A 21164-nucleotide genomic window follows, 5' to 3' on the forward strand; every position below is an offset into this window, starting at 1 on the left:
CATCAGCAGTGCATCCTTTTCTGCATGAAGGTGCATTGTCTCTGCCCAGCATCACCTCCACTGAGCTGCAGAAAAGAAAGGCATTTTGCTGCGTGCCTCACAGCTTGTCGGGGCATAGTGACTGCTTTTACAGTACTTCTGAGGCACCATGTGCTGAACAGTCATTTGGAGCCAGTAAATAATGAAAAAGTTTTACAACCACTTCTCTGGCTGCCATCAACTAATTATATCTAGCATGAAATAGAGAGTAGACCCCCAGACATGCAGCAGTGCTACCAGCAGAATATATTTGGCTCTTACTCTCCTTTGCCTTTCACTGTCCCAGAAACTGAGAGGATTTTCCCATTGGCTGCTGCCCCTGCAGAAGTTCAGACAAGACTTGATGGAACAAAGTAGGAGAAATAGGGACTGAAGTTAGGCTGTGTCAAAGTAAGAGAAGACAAGAAGACCCAGCTGAAGAAATGGCAAATACCCACAGAGGTGGATATGAGTTTAGAAACCTGGAACAGCAGCTTACTGGAGATTTACAGCAAGATGGGGATGCAGCAAGTGTCTGTGGTGAGGAAGAACATTGTAAGTTGGTGAAGATCAGAGACAGGGAGAAAGGAAAGAGAGACACGACCAACTGAAATGACCACAGAGATCTTCTGCACTGTGTTCAACTGGAGCCTTCACTGACAGGCAGGAAAATGAAATTTATGAAGACCAGAAGAAATGAAACTGTGAACCTACATAAAGAACAGAGGAGACCTGTATCAGAAGAGACAATAAAAGCAGAAGAATCACCATCAAACAGCAAGAAGGACTTGCAGATAAAGTGTAGGAAAAAATCTTACTTCTGAATATGAGGGATGCTTCTGGGAGAGTGATGAAACAGCACAGTAATAGACTAATCTAGACTAATGAGACAAAGGAGATTAATCAAAATTAGGAAGACTACATAGATAAAACTAATGCCTGTACAAGAAGAAGACTGAATGTATGAATTTTCTGTCTGCTTTCCTCTCTTCCTTCACTAAGACTATGAAGGAAGGAGTTGATTGAACCTTTCCTCTGCCCTCTCTGCTCCTGCTGTGAGAAATCGAAGCACACAATGTGTTTGTGGGGGGAACCATTTCCCATCTCACAGTTCAAAGTCAACATTGATTTCTTTTAAGTACAAACTCTTGCTGCTTGCCTACATTCCCACACACTATAATATGATGTTCTTCATCTAACACGGTTAGGACGACCTTGAAAGTCTGCTTCCAAGATGTGGCTTAAATTCACAAGTCAGCTCCTACTATTCTTGCAGGATCAAGAGCTAATGCATCACACCCTCTGAGGTGGGGCAGCAACCTTCATAGAGCAAGTGATGAGTCAAAGATTTACCAGAAAAAGCAGTTTCAAACCAGGCATTGTGTGTAGTCCTTTAGCCTAATACATCCTGGACTGAAGAAAAGCAAGTTGTCTCAAAAGTCCCTGTAGAAGCTCCATAAACCACAGCTCCTATGAAGAGCTGTTATACCTTTTGCACAAGCCAGTGCTTATTAAAGGACTATCCTGAAGATTTTTTAATAACAAATGCAGGTGAAACAGCCACTTTGCAGTAGCAAAGCACGTCCTGTCATTTCTTCTGCTGTTGGTTAATAAAAATAACAGGAATTAATGTTTGTTTGTATAGAAATGAACTTCAAATATGTGATTAGCCATTCTCATGGTTTGTCATCTCTTTCCCTTGATATCAGCCTGGTATTTTCCCTCTGCTCATAAGCCCACGGTACATCTTCAGGCAAAGGGATCCTCATAAAGAATAGTCATGATGATGGCACGCAGTTTAGAAACACTGATTTGTGTGATTGTGAGACACCAGTGAGTCTTCATGGCAATAATTTTCAATTTCCCTTTGACATGTTTAATCCATGTAAGAAGTGCTACAGGGTCTGGACTGAAGGTGGAGTAACCTAACCCTAGACTCCGCAGAGCAGTGTAAGAAAGGGGACAAGAACAGAGTGTCCTTGCACAGCTATTGCTTCCCAGCCCCCTGCAAGTAGCTGTTCAGAGATTTCCCAAGACAGCCCTTCTGTTCAGATGGAGATGTTGAGCAGTTTGCTCCATGTGGATTTTAGTCTTACCTTCGGTCCCACGGGTCCAGGCCATCCTACCGGTCCTGGCATCCCAGGGACGCCCGGGGGACCTGGTCTGCCCTTGAAAGGAAAACACTGATTACAATGATTCATAAAAACACCATTCCTACACAGGTCCCTGCTGCAGACAGGGGATAAGAAGACCTGTGTGTACTTATATCCATACAAATCTAATTTATGTTGAGAGAAGAACCAAATCTTTAACTAACTATTCCTGTTACTATGGTCCTTATTCTGAACATTCCTACATTGCTAGCTATAATTGCTCTTTATTAACTACTATATGACTAGCAATAACTACATAAGTACATACAGTTATTTATCTGTTTTAATTGCTGCTTGTAAGTCACTCTTTGAATATCTTCTAAAATGCTGCAGATTAATGCTCTCCCACTGCATTACACTGCTTGACAATATGATCTCAGAAATGTCCCTCATGACATTCAGGGCCAAGAGTGAACTCTCGTGGGTCAGACAGCTTTTAACAAGAGTTGTACAGTTTTATTTCCAACCTGAGTGACTTCTCTTTCAGAACCTACTTGTATTTGTCAGAAGAGTAAGTGCTGATGTACTGTGTTTAAAGTTTAGCACTTTTTTGTAGGCTGGTGTGTTACTCTCTCGAAGACACTTGTTTGGAACCCTTGAATTTATATTAATATTTTTGTTTTCTGTAGGGCACTTGAAAATAGATTAAGAAAATTGCCTCTTCTGTTTATATGTTTTATATTTATTTGAATTACTGATTGGTAGCTGGTGTCAAAATCCTGGTATATTATTAGAAAGGTGTCAAAATCCTTGGTATATTATTAGAAGGGTACTTCTTTTCCTAGTTAGTGACCACCCCCTGCATATCTCTGATTTCATCCTGCATTTCTGTCTTCTTTAAAGTTAATTACATTAAATGGATGTACTAAGTGACTGAGATAACATATTCTGTTTCATCACATATTTTTGACAATATATCACGGCTCATATGTCCCCAAGCACAGGATTGTAGTCAGCATATTGCATTGGTGCCAGAGCTCTGGAAGGGTTATCATTAATGGTTGTTCCTCCTTCAGGGGTATCTGGCTTAGCCTTGTTTAGACTTTGGATGAGTAAAAAGTTTGATTTAGCTTTGGGGGATTTTTGGTACATCTTTTATAATAACTCCCATAAACTGCTTCCCATTGTCCACACAAACACTTCTGGTAATGTCTTTGGCTTCTCTCCATGCTTTTACTCAGGGAATTTGTCAAATTCAAGTGAGCTGGGGCAGCTCTCCAGCCCTGCAGCCAGAGATGCCTACCATCCACCCTGGGTACCAGTGAGAGAAGCACTAACAGGCTAAACTTCAACATTAGCTAAATTTTATTGAACTGTTGTCTGCACCCCTCTCTGGCAGCTGCTATTAAATATTGGATGGGTTTCTGAGACAGCACCTTTATTCATACCTTTCTTCCAGGCCTGCCAATCTCCCCCTGCCAGAGAAAGGAATATCTCAGTCTTGCAGTCACCACATGAAGCACAGTGGCTCTCGAGTCAATGCATCAATGCATTTCTATTAAAAAACAAACAAAGAAACATGCAAGCCCACACCCCCCTCCCCCAAAAAACCAAATACCACCAAATAAAACACAGTGAGTATCTTTGTGCTCAGAAATGTGCTTACAGAGGTGAAATGAGAAGAATTACTGTATCAGAGCTCCTTGGTCTTTCCTGTGTTTTCAGCCTTAAATCTACATCAACTCCTTGTATAACAAATCACACACTTAGCTGCTCAGCTTCAGCTGTAAGGCTCTTTGGCATCATTACAGAACAAATCTTTGCACAACTTAAAAAATAACATATAGGCCAGCTTTAATACCTGAGCTGTCCCATACAATTTACACTGCATGGGAGAGCTCTGCTCCTGATGTTCTCCAGGAGGGACAGGGAGCTCAAGGGCCTTTGGGTCAGTAAGATTGCTGAGTTTTGCACCCAAGATGCTTTCTCAAAGCATCCCCTAAACATAAGTCACAAAAGAAGACACAAAATATACTTCAAGACTGAAAATGAACACAGAAAGACTAAGTTTAAAATTATAGCTTCAAGCCAATTCACAGCTTTACAATCAAATTAAAGCTAAACCCTCCATTCATAAGGCCCACCATTCACTAAATAGACAAAGAAAAAAGTGAACACCCTCCCCTGCTTCTTTGCTCCTCAAAAGCACATCAAACTCCATGACAGCAGACACTTACTTTCTCCCCTTTTGGTCCCACTATACCAGGAATTCCTTGTGGACCCTAGGGAGGAACATGAACACTATTAACACTATTAATTAATGCTATTATCAAACTGCATTAGAGGTGCTTGTGTTCCATCAGCCCTAGACCCTATACGTGTCTCCTGGGACCTGAGGTGTTGGGTGCTGTGTTTGAATGTGGCCTCCAAACACCAAGTCTGTGCCATCCTGAGCAGCAGGATGGAGAGCTGGGCTGCCATGGGAATGGGAAGGGCAGGGGAATCTCATAAATGAGGAGAACCTGCAAGAAAAACAAGCCTGGGGCAAATGAAAAGTTACCAGAAGTTATCAGAGTCCTGAAGAATTAGCAACCAGCACATGAAGACACCACATCAGCTGGCAAAAGAGGTCAGCCCAAGGGGTGGTAAGGGAAGTAGCATAAAACATGTGGGATGGGCTCTGCAGGATGGGATGGACATTGGGATTGCACCATTTCTGAATTCTGAAAATATTTCTCTCTGATTCTCCTTTCAGGAGACTTCTTATTCCAGGGAGACCTTGAACGCCTTTTTCAGAAAAAAAACACCAGAAAACAGATTTGTTTCTAGAAGGCTTTGGTTTGCAGATCATCTTTTACTTTTAAACGACTAAGGAAAATAATCCCATGAGCCTGCATCAGAGAAGCATTAGATTTGCTGTAAAAATCACTCACTCCAGGTTTGGATCCTGCACGTCTTATACTGTCCCAAATGTGATCAAATTGTACATGAAGAGGAGCAAAATCTAACCTCAGACACAAATTGCTCCAACTACCTTAGTCAGTAGAGTTATTTTAAGTTTTCAGTAGTGAAAATCAATGTGCCCTATTAGAGTCAGAACCAAATTTTATCTTATTTATTTATTTTTACCTTTGGGTACACATGGGAGAAATTACACTCAAAGTTACACCAGTACAAATCTAATTCTCCTTCTTATGAAAATTCATTAAAATTCAGCTATGAGTCAACAGTATGAGCTTTTGCAATTCATCTGAAAGCCCTGTAAGCTAAACAAGAATTCAGAAGAAATTACTAGATGTCTTTGTAATGGTAGTATTTCTTTGCAGGTGGCCATTGTAACAAAAGTATTTCCCAAAAGACTGCTGGTTCTAACATTGTCCCTCTACAAGGCACAGTCCTGCGATTCATAATTAAAAATTCCAAAGCCATGTTATACCCATCCTACTGTCTGTTGTTATGACAAAACCTGCCAGCCTGCTCTATTTAAAAATGTTCTTGGAGGCATCATAGGTCATTTGGTAGCAAGATTAATATTATTTATAGCAATGGACTTTGTAGAACAATAGAATTAAAATTACCTTCTTGCAATTTAAGTCAGAGACTATCAAGAGGAATTTTTTTTTAAAGACAGTCTAGCAAAGACTGAAAGAACAAGTGTTTTTTTCATATGAACAGCAACTCTGGATCATGGCCAATCACCCTGCCAGGCTGTTTCATAATGCAGAGAAGACTTTCCTCAGGACAGAACTAGGCAAACACGAGGCATCACTTCTGACCTCACTTTTCCAGTCTCATGAACTAAATGAATCTTCCCCACCCAGCATCTCAGCAAAGACAAAATGGCAAAACAATAAAGACAAAGTTCATGGGGAGTGTGAACTAGATGATCTCCTCCAACCCAAACCATTCTATGATTCTATAAAAAGACTCTGTGGCTTTCACCTTGAAACTTCTAGACTCTCCAATTATCTTCTAGAGTACTGACTTATAAATAATTAAAGCTAAGCTTTTTGCCACATAACTGAGCCTTTACTTTGATGTGGTGTCCATACTTTAAAAATAGTGTTTGGGTGCCTGTTACTTCTCAGGCTGCCAAAGCCTCAGGCACAGCTTTGCTGAGCACAGGCCCTGAGCTGTGTCTGCCATTGGCTGTATGGCAATAAACTGGCACCCAGGGGGCTTGAGGAAGCTCATTGTCCCAAGGCACCAGGCACAGCACATGGATTGGGACTGCCTGTGCTCCAGCAGGAACTGGAAGTGCCTCTCCACGAAAACTCTCCATTTTCTTTGGAGGGAACTGGAATGGAAAGGCAAATGGATGATCCTCTCGACAATACAGAGATGTTCATAAAACCTTTCCTCTAGGGGTGGCTCATTTCCTCACAAGAAGGCCAGGTTGAATGGGGTTCTGAGCAATCTGGTATGGTTGTATTGTCTCTGTTCATTGAAGGGAGGTTGTACTTGTTGACCTTTAAAGGTCCCTTCCAACTCAAACTGTTATGTGGCTCTAAGATTTCTGACCTTCCTCTGAAGATTTCTGAAAGAATAAATTGTAGAAAATGAGGTATGAGGTCAAAAAACTGGTCTGAGATTATCCAGCAAGTCAGAGGCAGAAATGTTGCAGGTCAGGCTAGGAGACCCTGCACCTCCTGAATCCCATCCCAGTGCCCTGCTAAGCCCCTCCTTGTCCCTGATTTTACTGTAGATGTTTGCCTTCTCAGGGATGTACTCTGCTAACATCCCAGTCCATTTTATGCCTTGTGCCTCCACTCCACAGGCTCTTGTCCTCACAAAAATAGAGAACAGAGTCTGAAGCAAAGAAAAAACTGACAAGAAGCATCTGAAGGAAGTGATGACACATCTGTGATTTTTGATGGGTGCTACCCACTGTAAAACTCCACAAAAAATGAAGGGTGAACTTGAAACAGAATGAAGTGTGTAAGGCAGGGATGAGAACATAGGGTAAAAAAAACCTACATGATTTATGCAAAGTCATATCAAAATGAAATTTATCCAGAGCTTGGCATGCTTATTGGGTGGTTAAAAGCATTTTCATGTGTTTCACAGCTTTATAAGAACTTTGGAGCAAGTGAGAGAATGATGTGGCTCCATCACACATGCATCACTCACCTGGGGGCCAGGAGGCCCTGCAGAGCAGTGCAATTCAGGCAGAGAGGAAGCCTGTATTATCTGGAGCTCATGACACAACTCTTCCATGTCCAGCTTCTACGAAACAACAAACATATGAGTGAACATGCAGCCACATGTAGCCTGTTGGAGAAATGCATAAAATTCCAGGCACCATGCAGTACAGCCTCAAAAGAGTTTATTTGCTCCCTTTGGGAGAAGTCTGGGGCTTGTCACAAGGTTTTCCTCATGGATGCCTGAACATTAGCACTTCAGCATAGCCTCCTGCCCCATGCTTCCTTCCCCTCCTCCTCTTCCTCCTCTTCCTCTCCCAGAGGCACATTGCAGCCAGGCTGCCCCTCTGAGCCAGCATGGGACCCCGGCCTATTCTTAGACCTGACCCTGCCCTCTCTGTCCCACTTTGCCTGCAGCAGCTCCTCTCCAGGAATAGCATCTTTGCTCTAAAAATAGAGACTCCACCCAGGGAGGGCGCAGGCAGCGTGAACTTCGCTCCAGAAGATATTGACCCAGAGGCATCCATTCACTGCAGAGCAGAGCCAGTGCCTTAAATGATCAATGGATGTCTGATCTTCTGATTCAACATTAAGCTTTCATGAGTGAAATGCCTTATTTATGTCCTGTGACAAAAGTGATCTCCCCTGGAAATACAGATGAACACTGAACCAATACAACTGATCTCCAGCTTCCTAGAGAAAAGGCCATTTTCCAGTAAAGCTCTGACTACAGGCTCCAAAGAACAAACTGCTCCTGGTTTAATTCACATGGCTCCCACCCTGCTTGTAGCTGCTTATTTTCATATCATGTTTTTATGGGGAGATGGTGTGAAGGGTGATTTTCAGCTCAGATTATTCTCTAAGCTGCTTGAAGGAATCTCAGGGACCCTGGTCCCAGTCTCATTCTCACTGAAGGAGTACACAATGTTCCTAAAGAGATCCTGTCTTTGGATCCCTTTTCTGTGGAAATCAAGGCACAGGCGGGGGAGGTGAGAGGAAGGCAAAGGTCTGGAGAGAACAGCAGCCTGAGTTTAATCCTGATCAATCAGGAGGCAATGCAGGATTTTACACCATACTTTCTCTTGGGTTACTCATGCCTGACATCTTACTAATAATTATTTACTATTATTATTATTTACATTATCATTAATTTACATTATTATTTACATTATTTACTATTTAATAATAATTTATTTAGAACACTAGCAATAATTGCAGTGTTTGCATACAGTAAACGAATATTAAAATTAAGGAACAGGAATTACTGAGTAGGTAGAAAAATTCTTTATGCTGAGATGGAGGATATGTTGTAGTTAGCAGAACCTGCAGTAAGAGTACTTGGGCAAATTGCCATATCATATTCCCATTGTACCCTGCACATGCTTATGTCAGCACATGTGTATGGACATTTAACACACATGGCAGGTTTGTGCATAGGTGGGTGAGTGAAAACTGATACCAGCATCTCAAACACATATGTGTTTCTGCAAATTGAAATGGTGGGGGATAGATTTCACAGGAGGATTTCAGGACCTTCATTTCACCCCACTAGGTAAGGCAGATGCAATGCAGAAAAGGACATACACCCAGAAATCATTGTGCAGGATGGAAAAGTGCCTTTCTGTCCTTACTGGTTTACTGCACTGCCATTTCCTCTGGTTCAGGATTGTCTCACTCTAAGAAGGCTTCAATACAGAGTAAGGAAAATATTTCAAGTTAATTGAATTAACTGCAGGAACAAATCCAGCCTCATTTCATTCCTTGATCCATTTGATATTTACTTCAAGCCCCAGTCTGGGCTGCTGTGTGCTTGTCCTCACAGAGCCACATCAGCACAGCCGGGCAGGTTTGCTGAGTGACACCATGAAGCGGTGTCTGAGAGGATGCCCACGTAAAAGAAGTAAAACTCATGTAAAAGAAAGAGAAACTAATGTAAAAGAAGTAAAAGCCACACTTACAGTGCTCCAGCTGTGCCTGAAGTACGGTGGTGGGAACAGGGGTGGTGGAGGAGGGCCAAGGAGGCAGCATGCTCTGCAGTGCTGCTTCTTCTGTTCCAAACAAGGGAGGTCTGTTAAATACAAACACTCATCTGTAGTCTTGGATAGTAATACACACACAACAGCTCAATAATTTCTTACAGAATAAGAGAAGTTGCCATTTCACAGTGTTGTCCTACATACTGTATGCATTGATTACAATGCTGTAATCCAAGCAGGGATTTAAGAAACCTGGTGGACCCTTAAGTCTCCAAGTTCCTTTTTGTGCCAAAGGCTATGGAGAGTTCTAAGCTCTAAATGTGGCTCTGACATGAGCAGAATCTTGAAAATTCCAGATTGGTCACATCAGAAAATGAATCAAGCATTTATTGTTTTCTCTACCCTCTGTTCCAGAAGTCTCTTACAAAAAACAAAAGAGCATCTTCTGTTACAGCCCACTTGACACCAGGAAAGCACTCAGTGCTGTTGGCCATCACCTTCCCTGTGAACTGAATCACTTTAGGCACTTCTGTGCTAAGTGGGAAGTGAGAAGCTGTTCCACAAGACATTGACTTGTTTTTGCTCTGCAACCAGGTTGCTGTATTTCTGATTTCTGCATCATCCCTAAGACTAAATACCCCACAAGCCAAATTTAGTTGACAGCTTTGTCACTGACTGACTGGTAAGACAGGACCTCAGCTGTGTTTGGCAGTGTATTAAACATTTTCTGAGAGGTAAACTTCCATCAAAATATGCTGTGACCAAAATTCACAAAAGAAGATATTGAGATGGTGCATTTATACACTGTATTTTTCTCCTCTGAATCTTCTTTACTTCTTGGAAAATACATTTCTGATCAGAGTGAGAACCTTCCTCAAAGGTTTTTCCAAGGATAGCAAATATTTATTTATGCCTGTTGGTTTCTTCCTCTGGCTAGTGGCAGCTGGAATGGGTGTCTGTGAATTGAAAGGTGGCAGGGAGCCAAGAAGAAAAGCCTATGGTGAAGTATCTGGCATTAATAGAAAATCTCTAAATTAAGTTTCTGGGAAGACAAACCTGATGAAATTGCTAGATTTGAGTGCAAATCAATTGCAGGCTGGATATTAGTCACATCTCAAGGTAAGGGAAGAGCAGAGTTACTTGTAGTTCTTCAAATGTCTCAGAAAATATATTACCTCAGTTCCACTACCCCATGCTAATGGGGATGGCATTTTCTCAGTCCTGAAGCACAGAAAAGAGCTGCCCAGAGGAGTGGGATTCGGGAGCATTTGGGGTAGTTTGTATCATTCAGATATTTTTTCACTATTGAAACACTATTTGTGATGATATCTTTGAGACCTGAATCAATTGAATTCTGGAAGGGTCCATAATGAAGACTCTTTCTCAGCTTTTCCTCACAAAACTCAGTCAAAAACTTCAATTTAAGTGAAAGGCAGAAGATTTATATATTCTAAAAAAAGGTATATTTTTCAATTTAAAGCTTTAATATGAAATTTCAGTGTCTTTTAAAAAGTAACAGTTATGTTACTTGTCTCCAGAGCTTACATGTAATAAAATACCAAGATAATAAGAGCTGAGTTTTATATTGGCTTAACCTGAATTCAGTCACTGTTCTGCAGCTGTAAACAAGTTTTTCAGTTTTTAACACACAGCTTCTGTGGTTGTCTGTGTTTCAGGACTGAATTTGAACTTATTGCATTGGGACAAAATAGTGCAGTATTAAGGTAATGGACAGCTTGTAATTTAACAGGGTACAAAGTGTGATTATTACTTTATTTTAGGCCACATTCTAATATAATCTTTCTTAGTATCACCTCATTTCATGGTCCAGTTAAAATTTCAGTTGGGTTATTATCATTCAATGAGAATAAGAATATCAAAACTAGCCTGATGTGGCTTAGTTGCTTAAAGATCTCTTCCAGCAACTCTTTTTCTGCAGAAAAAAAGGTTTACATTGCTGCAGTTGTACTCTTACTTAAAAAAAAAAAAAAAAAAGTTTTGTTCTTTAAATATTTTGTAAATACAGGATTAAATATAGATGTAGAGCTATAGTTATGATATGATACTTGCCACATCCTCATGAGTAAATTCCAGTCCTGGGTTATAAAAAAATGTGTATTCTCCTTTTTAGAAGAAAAGCCTGAAAATCTGTGGAACAGCTTTATTGTGAAAAACACTATACCTAAGTGAGATGGTAAAAAGAAGCCCCTGATTTCAGTCTTTATGCTACTTAACTCAAGTTAGGTTGAAGCCCACTCTGGGTTTGCTGGTATGAACAGTGATAGCATGTACTGATCTCAATGAGGAGACAAGCGAAATCTAACTACCAGTAACAGTAATAGATACTGTTACTGTAGATATTATTAGACATTATTACTAATAGATGCTATTCCTATAGATAGATACTAAATTCTAATAGACACTATTATTATATACCAAGTAATTACATACCATTAATAGTAAAGGTATTGCTATATAGAACAGGTATCAATTATGTCATGACCTGGGTAGTTAATATTTCAGGGGCTCCATCAGTTACCCTGGCTATGCTCTGGAAGGTGCGTTTTTCAAGCAAATATTTAAGAAAAGACTGATTCTAGACCCAGGAACCTTCCCCACTCAGGTATGACAGGTGATATGACAGCAGAAGGAGCAAAAATACCAATGATTCACAAAAGGACTGCAGGTAGGACTGCTGTAATCTGATCTTCCAGGAAGCACCAGATTTCCTTGGTATGGGTTTTGTCAGTAACTGCAATGGGTCCGAGATGTACAACTATTACAGTATTGCCTTGATTTATATCACAAAAGGGTTACCTTGGCAGGCTCACAGGCTCTTTGCAAATGCATTGTGTATTTTTAGGCTCCAGGTTAGCTTTGTTTGCTAAACACAGCTTCAGAATACTCCAGTCCCCATCAGTGGAAAAAATCTCAGCCCAAGAATAGGACTGTCATCGTTTTCTGTGAAATATGAAGAGCCTGCCTACACGGAGCATGCGTTCACAACACATCTCATACAGAAGCTGCTCTTTCAACAACTGCAATGCAAAGAACATGTTCAATAAGAAAAAAAGACAAAGTGAAAAAAATCCTTTTAGGACTTGTCCAAGAGGCAGTTGTTTTCAAAGAACATAAAAATCAAAATAATCACCTTTGAAACAGAACATGTTTACATTCTCAGGTTATTTTTATGGCCAAGGCTATGAGCTAATCCAGTTCCAGAAAGTGACATTATAAATCTATGGGTATACTGCCAATGGTAGCTTCAGAAAACAACATACTTTTAGATAAGGTATGATGCTTCATTTTGCTGTTGCAGATTTCTCGTGACAATGGCTGGGATTTGGGAACTCTTATTCAAGATGCTACAACACAGAGCCAGAGAGAAACCTTCACCCAGGCTGAGCCCCCTGGAGTGGGGCTCATATGAGGTCTATGAGGCATCCTAGGGCAGATCCTAGAGTAATCTTCAACCCTACAGCTGCAACAGAAATACCAGAGATATTCTGCTGGATTCAGGTCAGATTTACAAGATTTCACTGGAAAAAAAATCATAAATAAACCATGAAAGTAACTTTCATCCTAAAATCACAAAGCTGTAGGCTGAATGCCAGGAGGAAAGGACAAGAAAGGAAAAGGATACTTAACATGTGTTTCCCTTCCTATTTATGACCACATTGATCCAGCAAGCCCTGATGGGAAGCTGAGCTATTACCAAAAGTCTCACCCTGACAGAAGGGCTGGTGGCTTGCCCAGCTTGTGACAGGCAGGGCTCTGCTGGACGGAGCCCTCTGACGGCTGACACCCATCACAGATGCTTCTCCCACTCAGTGGCACTCAGAATTAATCGTAAACCAGCTGGGCAGACCGGCCAGTTAATGAATGTGGGCTTGTCCAGCTGAAACTGAGCCTTTCATCTGCTTTGTTGTCATTCATTCAGGCTCCTCTCAGCCTCCTTGCAAGGACAGCAGAGCACCACAGGCTGCAGCCACACAGCTCCAGTCTGGACATCTACTGCAAACAACGAAGGGACATTTCCTCTTTAGTTAGGAAAGCTTAAGAGCTTGTTAGAGGTGCCTTTATTTACAGAGCAGATGCAGGTATTGAGCTCTCCTTCAAAATGCCAAAGATAAGTGCCAGCATTACCAATGCATGCTTCTTTAAAGAGTGTTTTATGATGCTTTTTGACCCAAAGAGTGCTTTAAGGACATATAAGCAGAGATGAGAATACAGCTGTGTTTGGAGCTGGGTTGAACAGTCAAGTTAGTGAATTTTCTGCATCTCTCTGTACCTTTTTGAACTTGAGCCTTGTAGTTGATGGCTGCAATATATCCTTTCCTATAAACCACATTAAATATGCCAAAAAAATATATCAAGCTTAGGTAATGATGTCTGTGTGGAGGAGGTGGTGACCCATGAAATTCCCATGGGAGTTACAAAATGAGACACAGAGATGCAGCTCTGCCCTGATACTAATTTCCCTTTGCTTAAGATGGGCTTCAGACTCTTTAAGAAACAGAACAAAGCAGATCAGAAATTATTTCAATTAATGTTAGAAAATGAAGAAATCCAGATGAAACCTTGCAAGTTTCTTTTAATAGAATCATAGCATTCTTTAGGCTGAAAAGGACCACTAAGCTCTAAAGGTTAACCTAGCACAGTCAAGAAAAATCTCATAAAAATTTGAAAGTGTCCCATTTTTAATGTCTGAAAAGCCACAGGCTGTGGCAAGGAGTACTTTACTAGTGGATGCATGCTCATAAATAAATAAATAAATACATAAATAAATTTAAAAATCAGTCAGTGTTCCCAAAGCTTGACAGTAGCATGATCCCTGGCACACTGCCTGGACAGCAGGTCTGAATATTCACCTGGCCACAGCAGCAAGGACACTCTGTCCTCCATCCCCACCTAACACTGAGCCCACATCCCTCAGCAGCTCTGGCAGCCTGGCTGGGGAGAGGGGGATGACTGCATCTCTGAGGTCAGCCCTAAAAAACACTGCAGGCACAGCAAGATGTGGGAGAGCAAAGGGGCCTGTGGGATTTTTTAGCAAAGGAAAGGTCTTTTACTTCCTGTATGTAACATTTTGGTCATTTTATCTGTGTGTAAGTGCATGGATGAGGACAACACATACGCCAGAAGATTGTACACTCTTCTCTCAGACTGATTGCAGAAGGAGAAATCTGAGATCAGTACAGGGAGAGAGAGAGAGAGAGAGGAGGATTTGCTTGTGTTGGCTCTGTATTCTGTTTCACAGAACAATGAAAAATCCCAGTAAAATCCCAGTATAATCTAATCCCAGTGTAACACTTCAGTGGGTTATAAAAGGGGTTTGTAAAATAAACCTGTGCCTTATAAATCCTAACAACCATGACAGGGCCATTCTGTGCCACTTTCCTTCTATTGCAGAGCTCCAGAGCTCTAGGCACTGCTAAACAATGCTGACAATTCTATGCACTCCCCATCAGTGTGTGAGAAACTGAGGCACAGAGAAGTTAAGCAAGTCCCCCAAGTCCAGGGATAACTCAATTACAGGACCATCTGGTGAATTACAATATCTCATCTCAATCATTTTATGAGCTGGACCATAAAACTCAACTGCTCTTCACACCAGAGCAACAGCATAAATACTCTGAGTATTAAAGCCTAAGAATTCACTGTCATCTGTAGAAGAGCCTGAAGCCCAAAAGATTAAAGCAGGATGGCCTGAAAGACTTCTGCATGTCATTCACTGCCACACAGTCCTCTCCCACTTTGTGTAAGATCAATAGAAACAAAGCTGAGAGACACCAGCTCCACCCTTCTGCAAGTGCAAGATCATAATCTGTCAGTGCTGGCATAGATCAAACATGTTCTTGACTTTGATGTTGCTCCACCATATGCTCAGACAGTCCCAGACAATCCCTATGAGACTGTGGGTGTTGCTGTGTGCTCAAAAAGACTTCAGAGAAAAGCCTCTCAATTTTTCTCTGAAAGCTTCTTGCTATCAACTAGACTAATTCCTCATGACTCCATTGCTGCAACAGATTCCCAGGCCAGACAACTTTATTCTTCTGCCTTTGGCAAAAATCCCAACTATGTATTGATTTTGTATTGGAAAAAATTGTTAACTTTGTAGTTTCAAGAAGCTGGTAAAAATACTCCATAATCACTTTCCTGGGTAGAAGAAAACTGAAATTGTAGAGCTGCCTTGACTTGTGTGCATTCCTCAGAAGCCTACATTTATCCATAACTTCTTGCTAGTTCCTGAGGAAAATGGTGAACCTCTTTTCCCCATAATGTTTCAGTTCTCCTCTGTGGTTTTCCTACACCCATCTTGTCTTCTCAAATGCTCTTTTATCATCACAGCTGTGTGACTACAGAAAGAGTCCCCACAATTTCCTTCCCATTAAAGGGGTGATTCCTTGGAGAGGAGAAGAAAGAAATAGGACACCTAGGCTGGGGTCTGTTAATTCCTGTAGAGTTTTTCCTCTCTTGTTTATTTCTGATCTTTCTCAAACCATTCCCCCTAGATTTGAAGGTCTTGCCCTGTTCTTTTCCACCTCCTAAGCTGCAGCACCAGACAGATCTCCCAGCCATGTCCTGAGCGCTGTGCTGCACCACAGCTGAGTCTGCACCCTAGCACCAGGAGCTGAAGTCTGCAGGGATACAGGGTCTATTGTGACACCAAACATCCTCCTGTTTAAACACAAGTGATACTTTTCTATGGTTTTAACTGAGATTAGCAGTTTCTTTTGCTGCAGTCACATTGCTGGTGCTTCTGTGCCAAGAGCCCACCCATGGGAAGCCTCAGCGTCTGATAGGAAACAGATTGTCAAATGCAAGGAGGCTAAAATGTGAAGCCACAGACTGTCCCCATCCTGTGCAGGGCTTTGGTAATATTGACATGCCCACAAATGAACTGTCTGTACAGAAGGCAGAGGCCTACAAGCACCATCTGTCCACAGCTACACGGGGACTAAGCTGATTTTGCAGCACTTTGGATTGTTTGTTGGTGGAGCTTCTATCCTTTCAGTGAAAACACCTGATTTTGAAACAGCTTGCTCTGCTGCGCTGGAATTAAAGCCTCACCTTTCATTTTGCTCATAACAAAAATCTAGTATTCACCAGCACGTCCAATGCCCACGGGTTACAGCCGGTGGCATGGCAATGCTACAGCATGGACAACGTGGAGCAGCTGGATCTCCACGTCAGCCACGGATCACTTTCAGCTGAGGTTCCCTTTGGGAAATGCTGCCTGTCGGAAGCATTCAGAGGTTATAGAGAAACCTCCAGATCAGTTACTGCTTCCTTTGCTGGAAAGCCAAGCAAGCACTGCCTCAGCTCCTGTGCTGACCTCTGTCCCTGGCAGCTGGAGGGCTTCTTCACAACCCAACAAGTGAATGTTGCAATATTCTACTTCAACAGCTTTCCACTGAACCCCTTCCCTTCATCTGCATTATCACTGAACCTTTTTTGACAAGACAAGCACCTTGACTACCAGTAATGCCATAAACATGTCAGAAGCCTCTTCCTTCTCCTGTATGCAAGGCCAGGACTGCACTTAAGGAGACTTGCTGCAAACGGGTTCCAGCTTCCTCACGAGAGGCCATGTCCTCTTCTGATTTGTGTTTGCTGCTGCAAGGCAAATGGCCAACCTCCTGAACTGCCTCTGATGTCCTTTCCTTGTCCCTTACCCACAGGATCAGGTGGGCTCCTACTCACTGGTTTACTGTGAATTTCAGAGCATCCCTGGGGGACCTTGGCTACTGAGGATGACATCAGTGTTCCCTTCCTTTGCCCTTGCTGATGAGAAAGTGGATGCAGGCACGGAGTCAGGGACAGGCTGTGCAGCAGTGTGGCTGCTCTGCTCTCACCTTACTCAGCACAGGTCTTGCAGCATGCACCACCAGAGAAGCTCTGTGAGTCCTAAGGTGATTTCTTTCCTGGGTATCAACTACATTGACCAGAGCAGGACACCCAGTCTGGGATTTTCACAGGTCATATCTACCAGGGGAGAATATACAGATAAAGTCAAATCAGCTGGGTTTTAAAACTCTGCTTATTTAAAGACCCATTTACTTGAAGCAACAGTAACCACACCACACTAGGCTGTTAATTTTCCACCAGCCCAAGCTTTTCCCCAGAGGCTGCTCAGGAATTGTCTTCTTTATCAGCTTAGAAAGGTAGACACTATGCCTTCCTTCTTTTGGCTTATCTTTCCAGCTACCCATCTGGGCTATCAAGTTACAACAGTCAATCCTAAGGTTATTTTCTTCTCTGAAGCTGAACAGAGAATCTACTGAAAGAATATTTTGCTTCCCTCTCAGGCTCATATGAATCACAAACAAGACAGAAAGTTCTCAAACATCCTGCCCCAAGACCTTTGGCTGCCCAGCTCCACAGTGACTGGGTGACTGCCCTCTCATGGCCAATGATACTTTGCTTTCCTTCTTCTGATGAACCTGTAGCCTTTGCCAGTGGCTCATTTCCATCAGGAATTTTAATCTAACCCCAGCTTTTCTACTAATGTTTGTTCCATGAGAGACCCACTGACCAATGGTACCAGGATGCTCAGCACTTCCTGGGCCCATGCTGACTTTACAGAACAGAGCCAGACTTCCTTCCCTGGTCTGATATTTCTGCTTGCTAGTCACACTTTGGGCTGTTTTCCCAGCAGGTTCTGGCTGCTGCCTTTTGAGAGTCTTCAAGCTTTTACTTTTCATCTTGTTTTAAATTCCTTCTGCAACTTCCTTTCTCTTGCAAACACTCTGATAAGTCATTCTCTTGTGATTTTACATAAATAAATATTTACAATTACTCTCTCTAGAAACAAAATACATCCACCTGACATCTTTGCTGTCCCTTATAACAATAGCTTGGGTTCCTGCAGGGAAAAGAAAACCAAACCCTGATGATGGGGTCAGATATTCCTTCTATAGAAAGACAGCCCTGATCCCGACCCCCTCGATGTCAAGAATCATCCCTTGTGTCTGTGTCCTTTCTCTCCTGCTGTTCCTCTCACAAATGCACAATGCCCTCTGCTCACAGCACAGCAACCACAGTGGCCCCCAAGGTCCCTTCTCTGTGCTGCCCAGCCATGGCTGTCACCCCACACAGCTGCTCTTCCCAGCCCACCTTGCCCATCACCACGGCTCCAACAGTGTCAGTCCACAAGAAAACTGAATTATTTCCTGCAACTCAGCCACCTGAAGCCTGGCTGCAAATATTACACCTTCCTGTCTCAAAGGGGATAAACCTAATGCCCAGTGAGATATAATGTTCCTTTTCTTCAGAAAAATAATAGGACAAAGGGAAAGAAAGTGTGAGGAATACTGACAATAGTGTTCTGATATCCCATTGAGTTCTTTTAGACTGATCCACTGTAATATTTCCCAAGGACTAGGAATCAGTATTGACTATAGGAGCCAACTGAATCAAGGGATGCACTTGTGGCATGCATAGAAGGCCAGAAGAAGCACTGAGATGCAGCTCTTTTTCTTTGGTTGCTTCTGGTAATTGAAATACTGTCCCATCTCTCTGCAAAACCTTGGGCCTGGGTGAACAGCAAAGGGGAGGAGAAGGAATGAGGAGGGGAGGAAGAGAGTCTTTCTACTACCTGAATTTGGAAGGTGGCTTCCTTCAGGCTGGTTCTTACCAGGTGCAGACTGGTTCATACAGCCCTACTAAAAATGACTACAGAACTCATGCCTTGGTCGTGTGAGTGCAGCAGCTCAGGAACCTCAGTAGGGCAGAGCTCTGAAAAATAGATGTAAATGACACCACAAACACAAGTGGTGTAAGGGTGGGGTGTGACAGGTTACCCTGGAAATAATCTGCTGTCTCCAGGGGCTGAGCTACCCACCTTGGGGATCTCCATTGCCATGTGGAACCACAGCTGTTATAATATGTTATAATATCATTCCCTGGAACATTTTCTCCAGAAATGCCACTTCAGCACCATGAGATTCAACTCTTTGGATCTGACATGACACTCAAAATACTTCTAGAAACAAGGATGCACTGTTGCTTGAGGCTGATGGGACTCTAAGGGGGAGTTGGCAGAAAACAAAGATCCAGATTATTCTTCTTCCCCCAATTATTGTACAAACAGTTTTCCACCCTACAGGCTGTTTCCCCTTTGCTTTCTAGTTACTGCTTTGGGACCTGTAAGCCTTTTTATTTGTGACCTGTTGCTATGCAAAGATGTGTGAGGACAGAAATAAAAGTACTTTTAGGCTAGAAGTTTCTAGACACACCTGGAAAATACTTGAATGTTTTTTCCCAACTATAGGAAAGACAAGCCATCTCTTAAGAACATTCTCTCTGCCAAATGGGATTAGTTTCAGAATTTGAAAGTGCACTGCTGAAATTCATTCTTTAAATGTGAAATTGCATCCTGGTGCCGAATACAAACAATTGACTCAGCTGACAGTCAGAGAACATTTGAGCAATCACTAAAATAACTGAGAATGCAAGCAGAATTAATTCACCTGCAGAGTAAATGGAATTAATTCATCTTCTGTACCCGCTGTCAGATTTCTACCAGAAAAATCAGAACTTACTGCTTTTTTCTTAGAAGTTTCTTAAAATGCAGATACAACCAAAGCACTAAAGGAATACCTTATTATACCAAATAGCCCTGATTAGCAAGTAATAATGACACATAGGTATGTCTCAATCCAGCCCTGTGGCTGTGGGTTTATGACAGAATCTTTGGCCAACTGCTATTTTTTCCACATACTATCAAGCAAACATTGACAATTCATGCATGGCAGGAGCCTCACTAAGAGCTTGTTGGGTATAAAGGTGATTTTCAGAGTCTTGGCCAGAAGAACAGAGTGTGGGACTTTGCCATGGAGCAGACTGTGGGGTGGGGGTCTGCCCAACAGGGTCTTGCAGACAAGAGCCCAGGACTACCCTCTGGAAAATGCTCCACTGCAAGGAGCAGGCTCTGGCATTTTCCTTCATGTTTACCTCTTCTACTATGGTTTCAGCAGAGATGACAAGTCTTCCCCCTTTTTAGGGGCAAGTTACTTGTTGAACTGTTATTTAACAGGACAGCTCAAATGCCTTCTGTAGACACACAAGTGTGTGGCACAGGAGAAGGCAATGGAAACATCACATTCTTGCTTGCCAGTGTGTCATCTACAGGTGTCAAAGAAACACAAAGGTCTTCAAAACAAGTTTTGAGGTCTGATGTTATTGCAAAACAATTTTAAGTATGTCAGGGAAAATAAACCCTGGTGATTCCTGTACCCCACCGTTAACTAACCTCAGCATAACAGAAAAAGCACATCCCAATCAAAAAGAAATGGTGACAAATTTAAAGGCTTTTCAGCATCTTAGAGAGCTTGAATGTAAACCATTCAGCTTCTTGGGTACACCAGAGAGATTTGAGAGCAAAATAAGCTTTGTGCCTTTAAGTCTATGTCTAGGGTTGATTTTATGTACAGATTTAAAATACACAGCCCTCTGATCACTGAGAAAGCCATGGGGAGGATCTATAGGTCTAGCAGGCCCTGACCTGCCAACCTCATTTGAACCATCTCAAATCTGACACTGAAGGAACACAGGACATTAGTTAGAAGCATCTGTATTGGTACAGAGTAACAGAGAGAAGGTGGGAGACAGCAATTTGCCAGAAACTGGTGAAAGTTCCTCAAAGAAGATGGAGTCAGAGCTCTCGCCGCCTTTCCCCTTCCTTTGCACAGAACGTGACTGAGGGGAAGCCTTGCTGCTGAAACTGTAAAATCTATTAAGAGGGATTTCCAGTGCCCTGGCTCAGCTGACAACTAATTTGTTTTGTCTTTGCCTAGCAGGGATTTTCCATGCAGTGGGCTCTTGTTTGCTATGTAAGTCATCCGAGTATTTGTTAGTGTCATAGCCAGAGCCAGATGATGTTTATTCTGCTAACATCCAGTCGGGCTCCAGCAGCACTCATTGAGGTCAGG

At 42.2% G+C, this 21164-nt stretch overlaps 1 protein-coding gene across 1 annotated transcript in view; it reads right to left on the minus strand.

Moving 5' to 3' along the window:
• The window catches only part of COLQ (collagen like tail subunit of asymmetric acetylcholinesterase), a 41319-nt gene that overhangs the window by 19482 nt on the left and 673 nt on the right, over nucleotides 1–21164 (minus strand). Inside the window, exons 2-6 of the mRNA XM_059845805.1 lie at nucleotides 9211–9320; nucleotides 7242–7337; nucleotides 4349–4393; nucleotides 3560–3586; nucleotides 2115–2186 (exon numbers count right to left, since the gene is read on the minus strand). Coding sequence (XP_059701788.1) covers nucleotides 2115–2186; nucleotides 3560–3586; nucleotides 4349–4393; nucleotides 7242–7337; nucleotides 9211–9320 — 350 coding nt within the window. The remainder of the gene's footprint in view (nucleotides 1–2114; nucleotides 2187–3559; nucleotides 3587–4348; nucleotides 4394–7241; nucleotides 7338–9210; nucleotides 9321–21164) is intronic.

Source organism: Haemorhous mexicanus, chromosome 1, assembly GCF_027477595.1.
Source record: "Haemorhous mexicanus isolate bHaeMex1 chromosome 1, bHaeMex1.pri, whole genome shotgun sequence".
In the NCBI taxonomy this organism is placed as follows: domain Eukaryota; kingdom Metazoa; phylum Chordata; class Aves; order Passeriformes; family Fringillidae; genus Haemorhous; species Haemorhous mexicanus.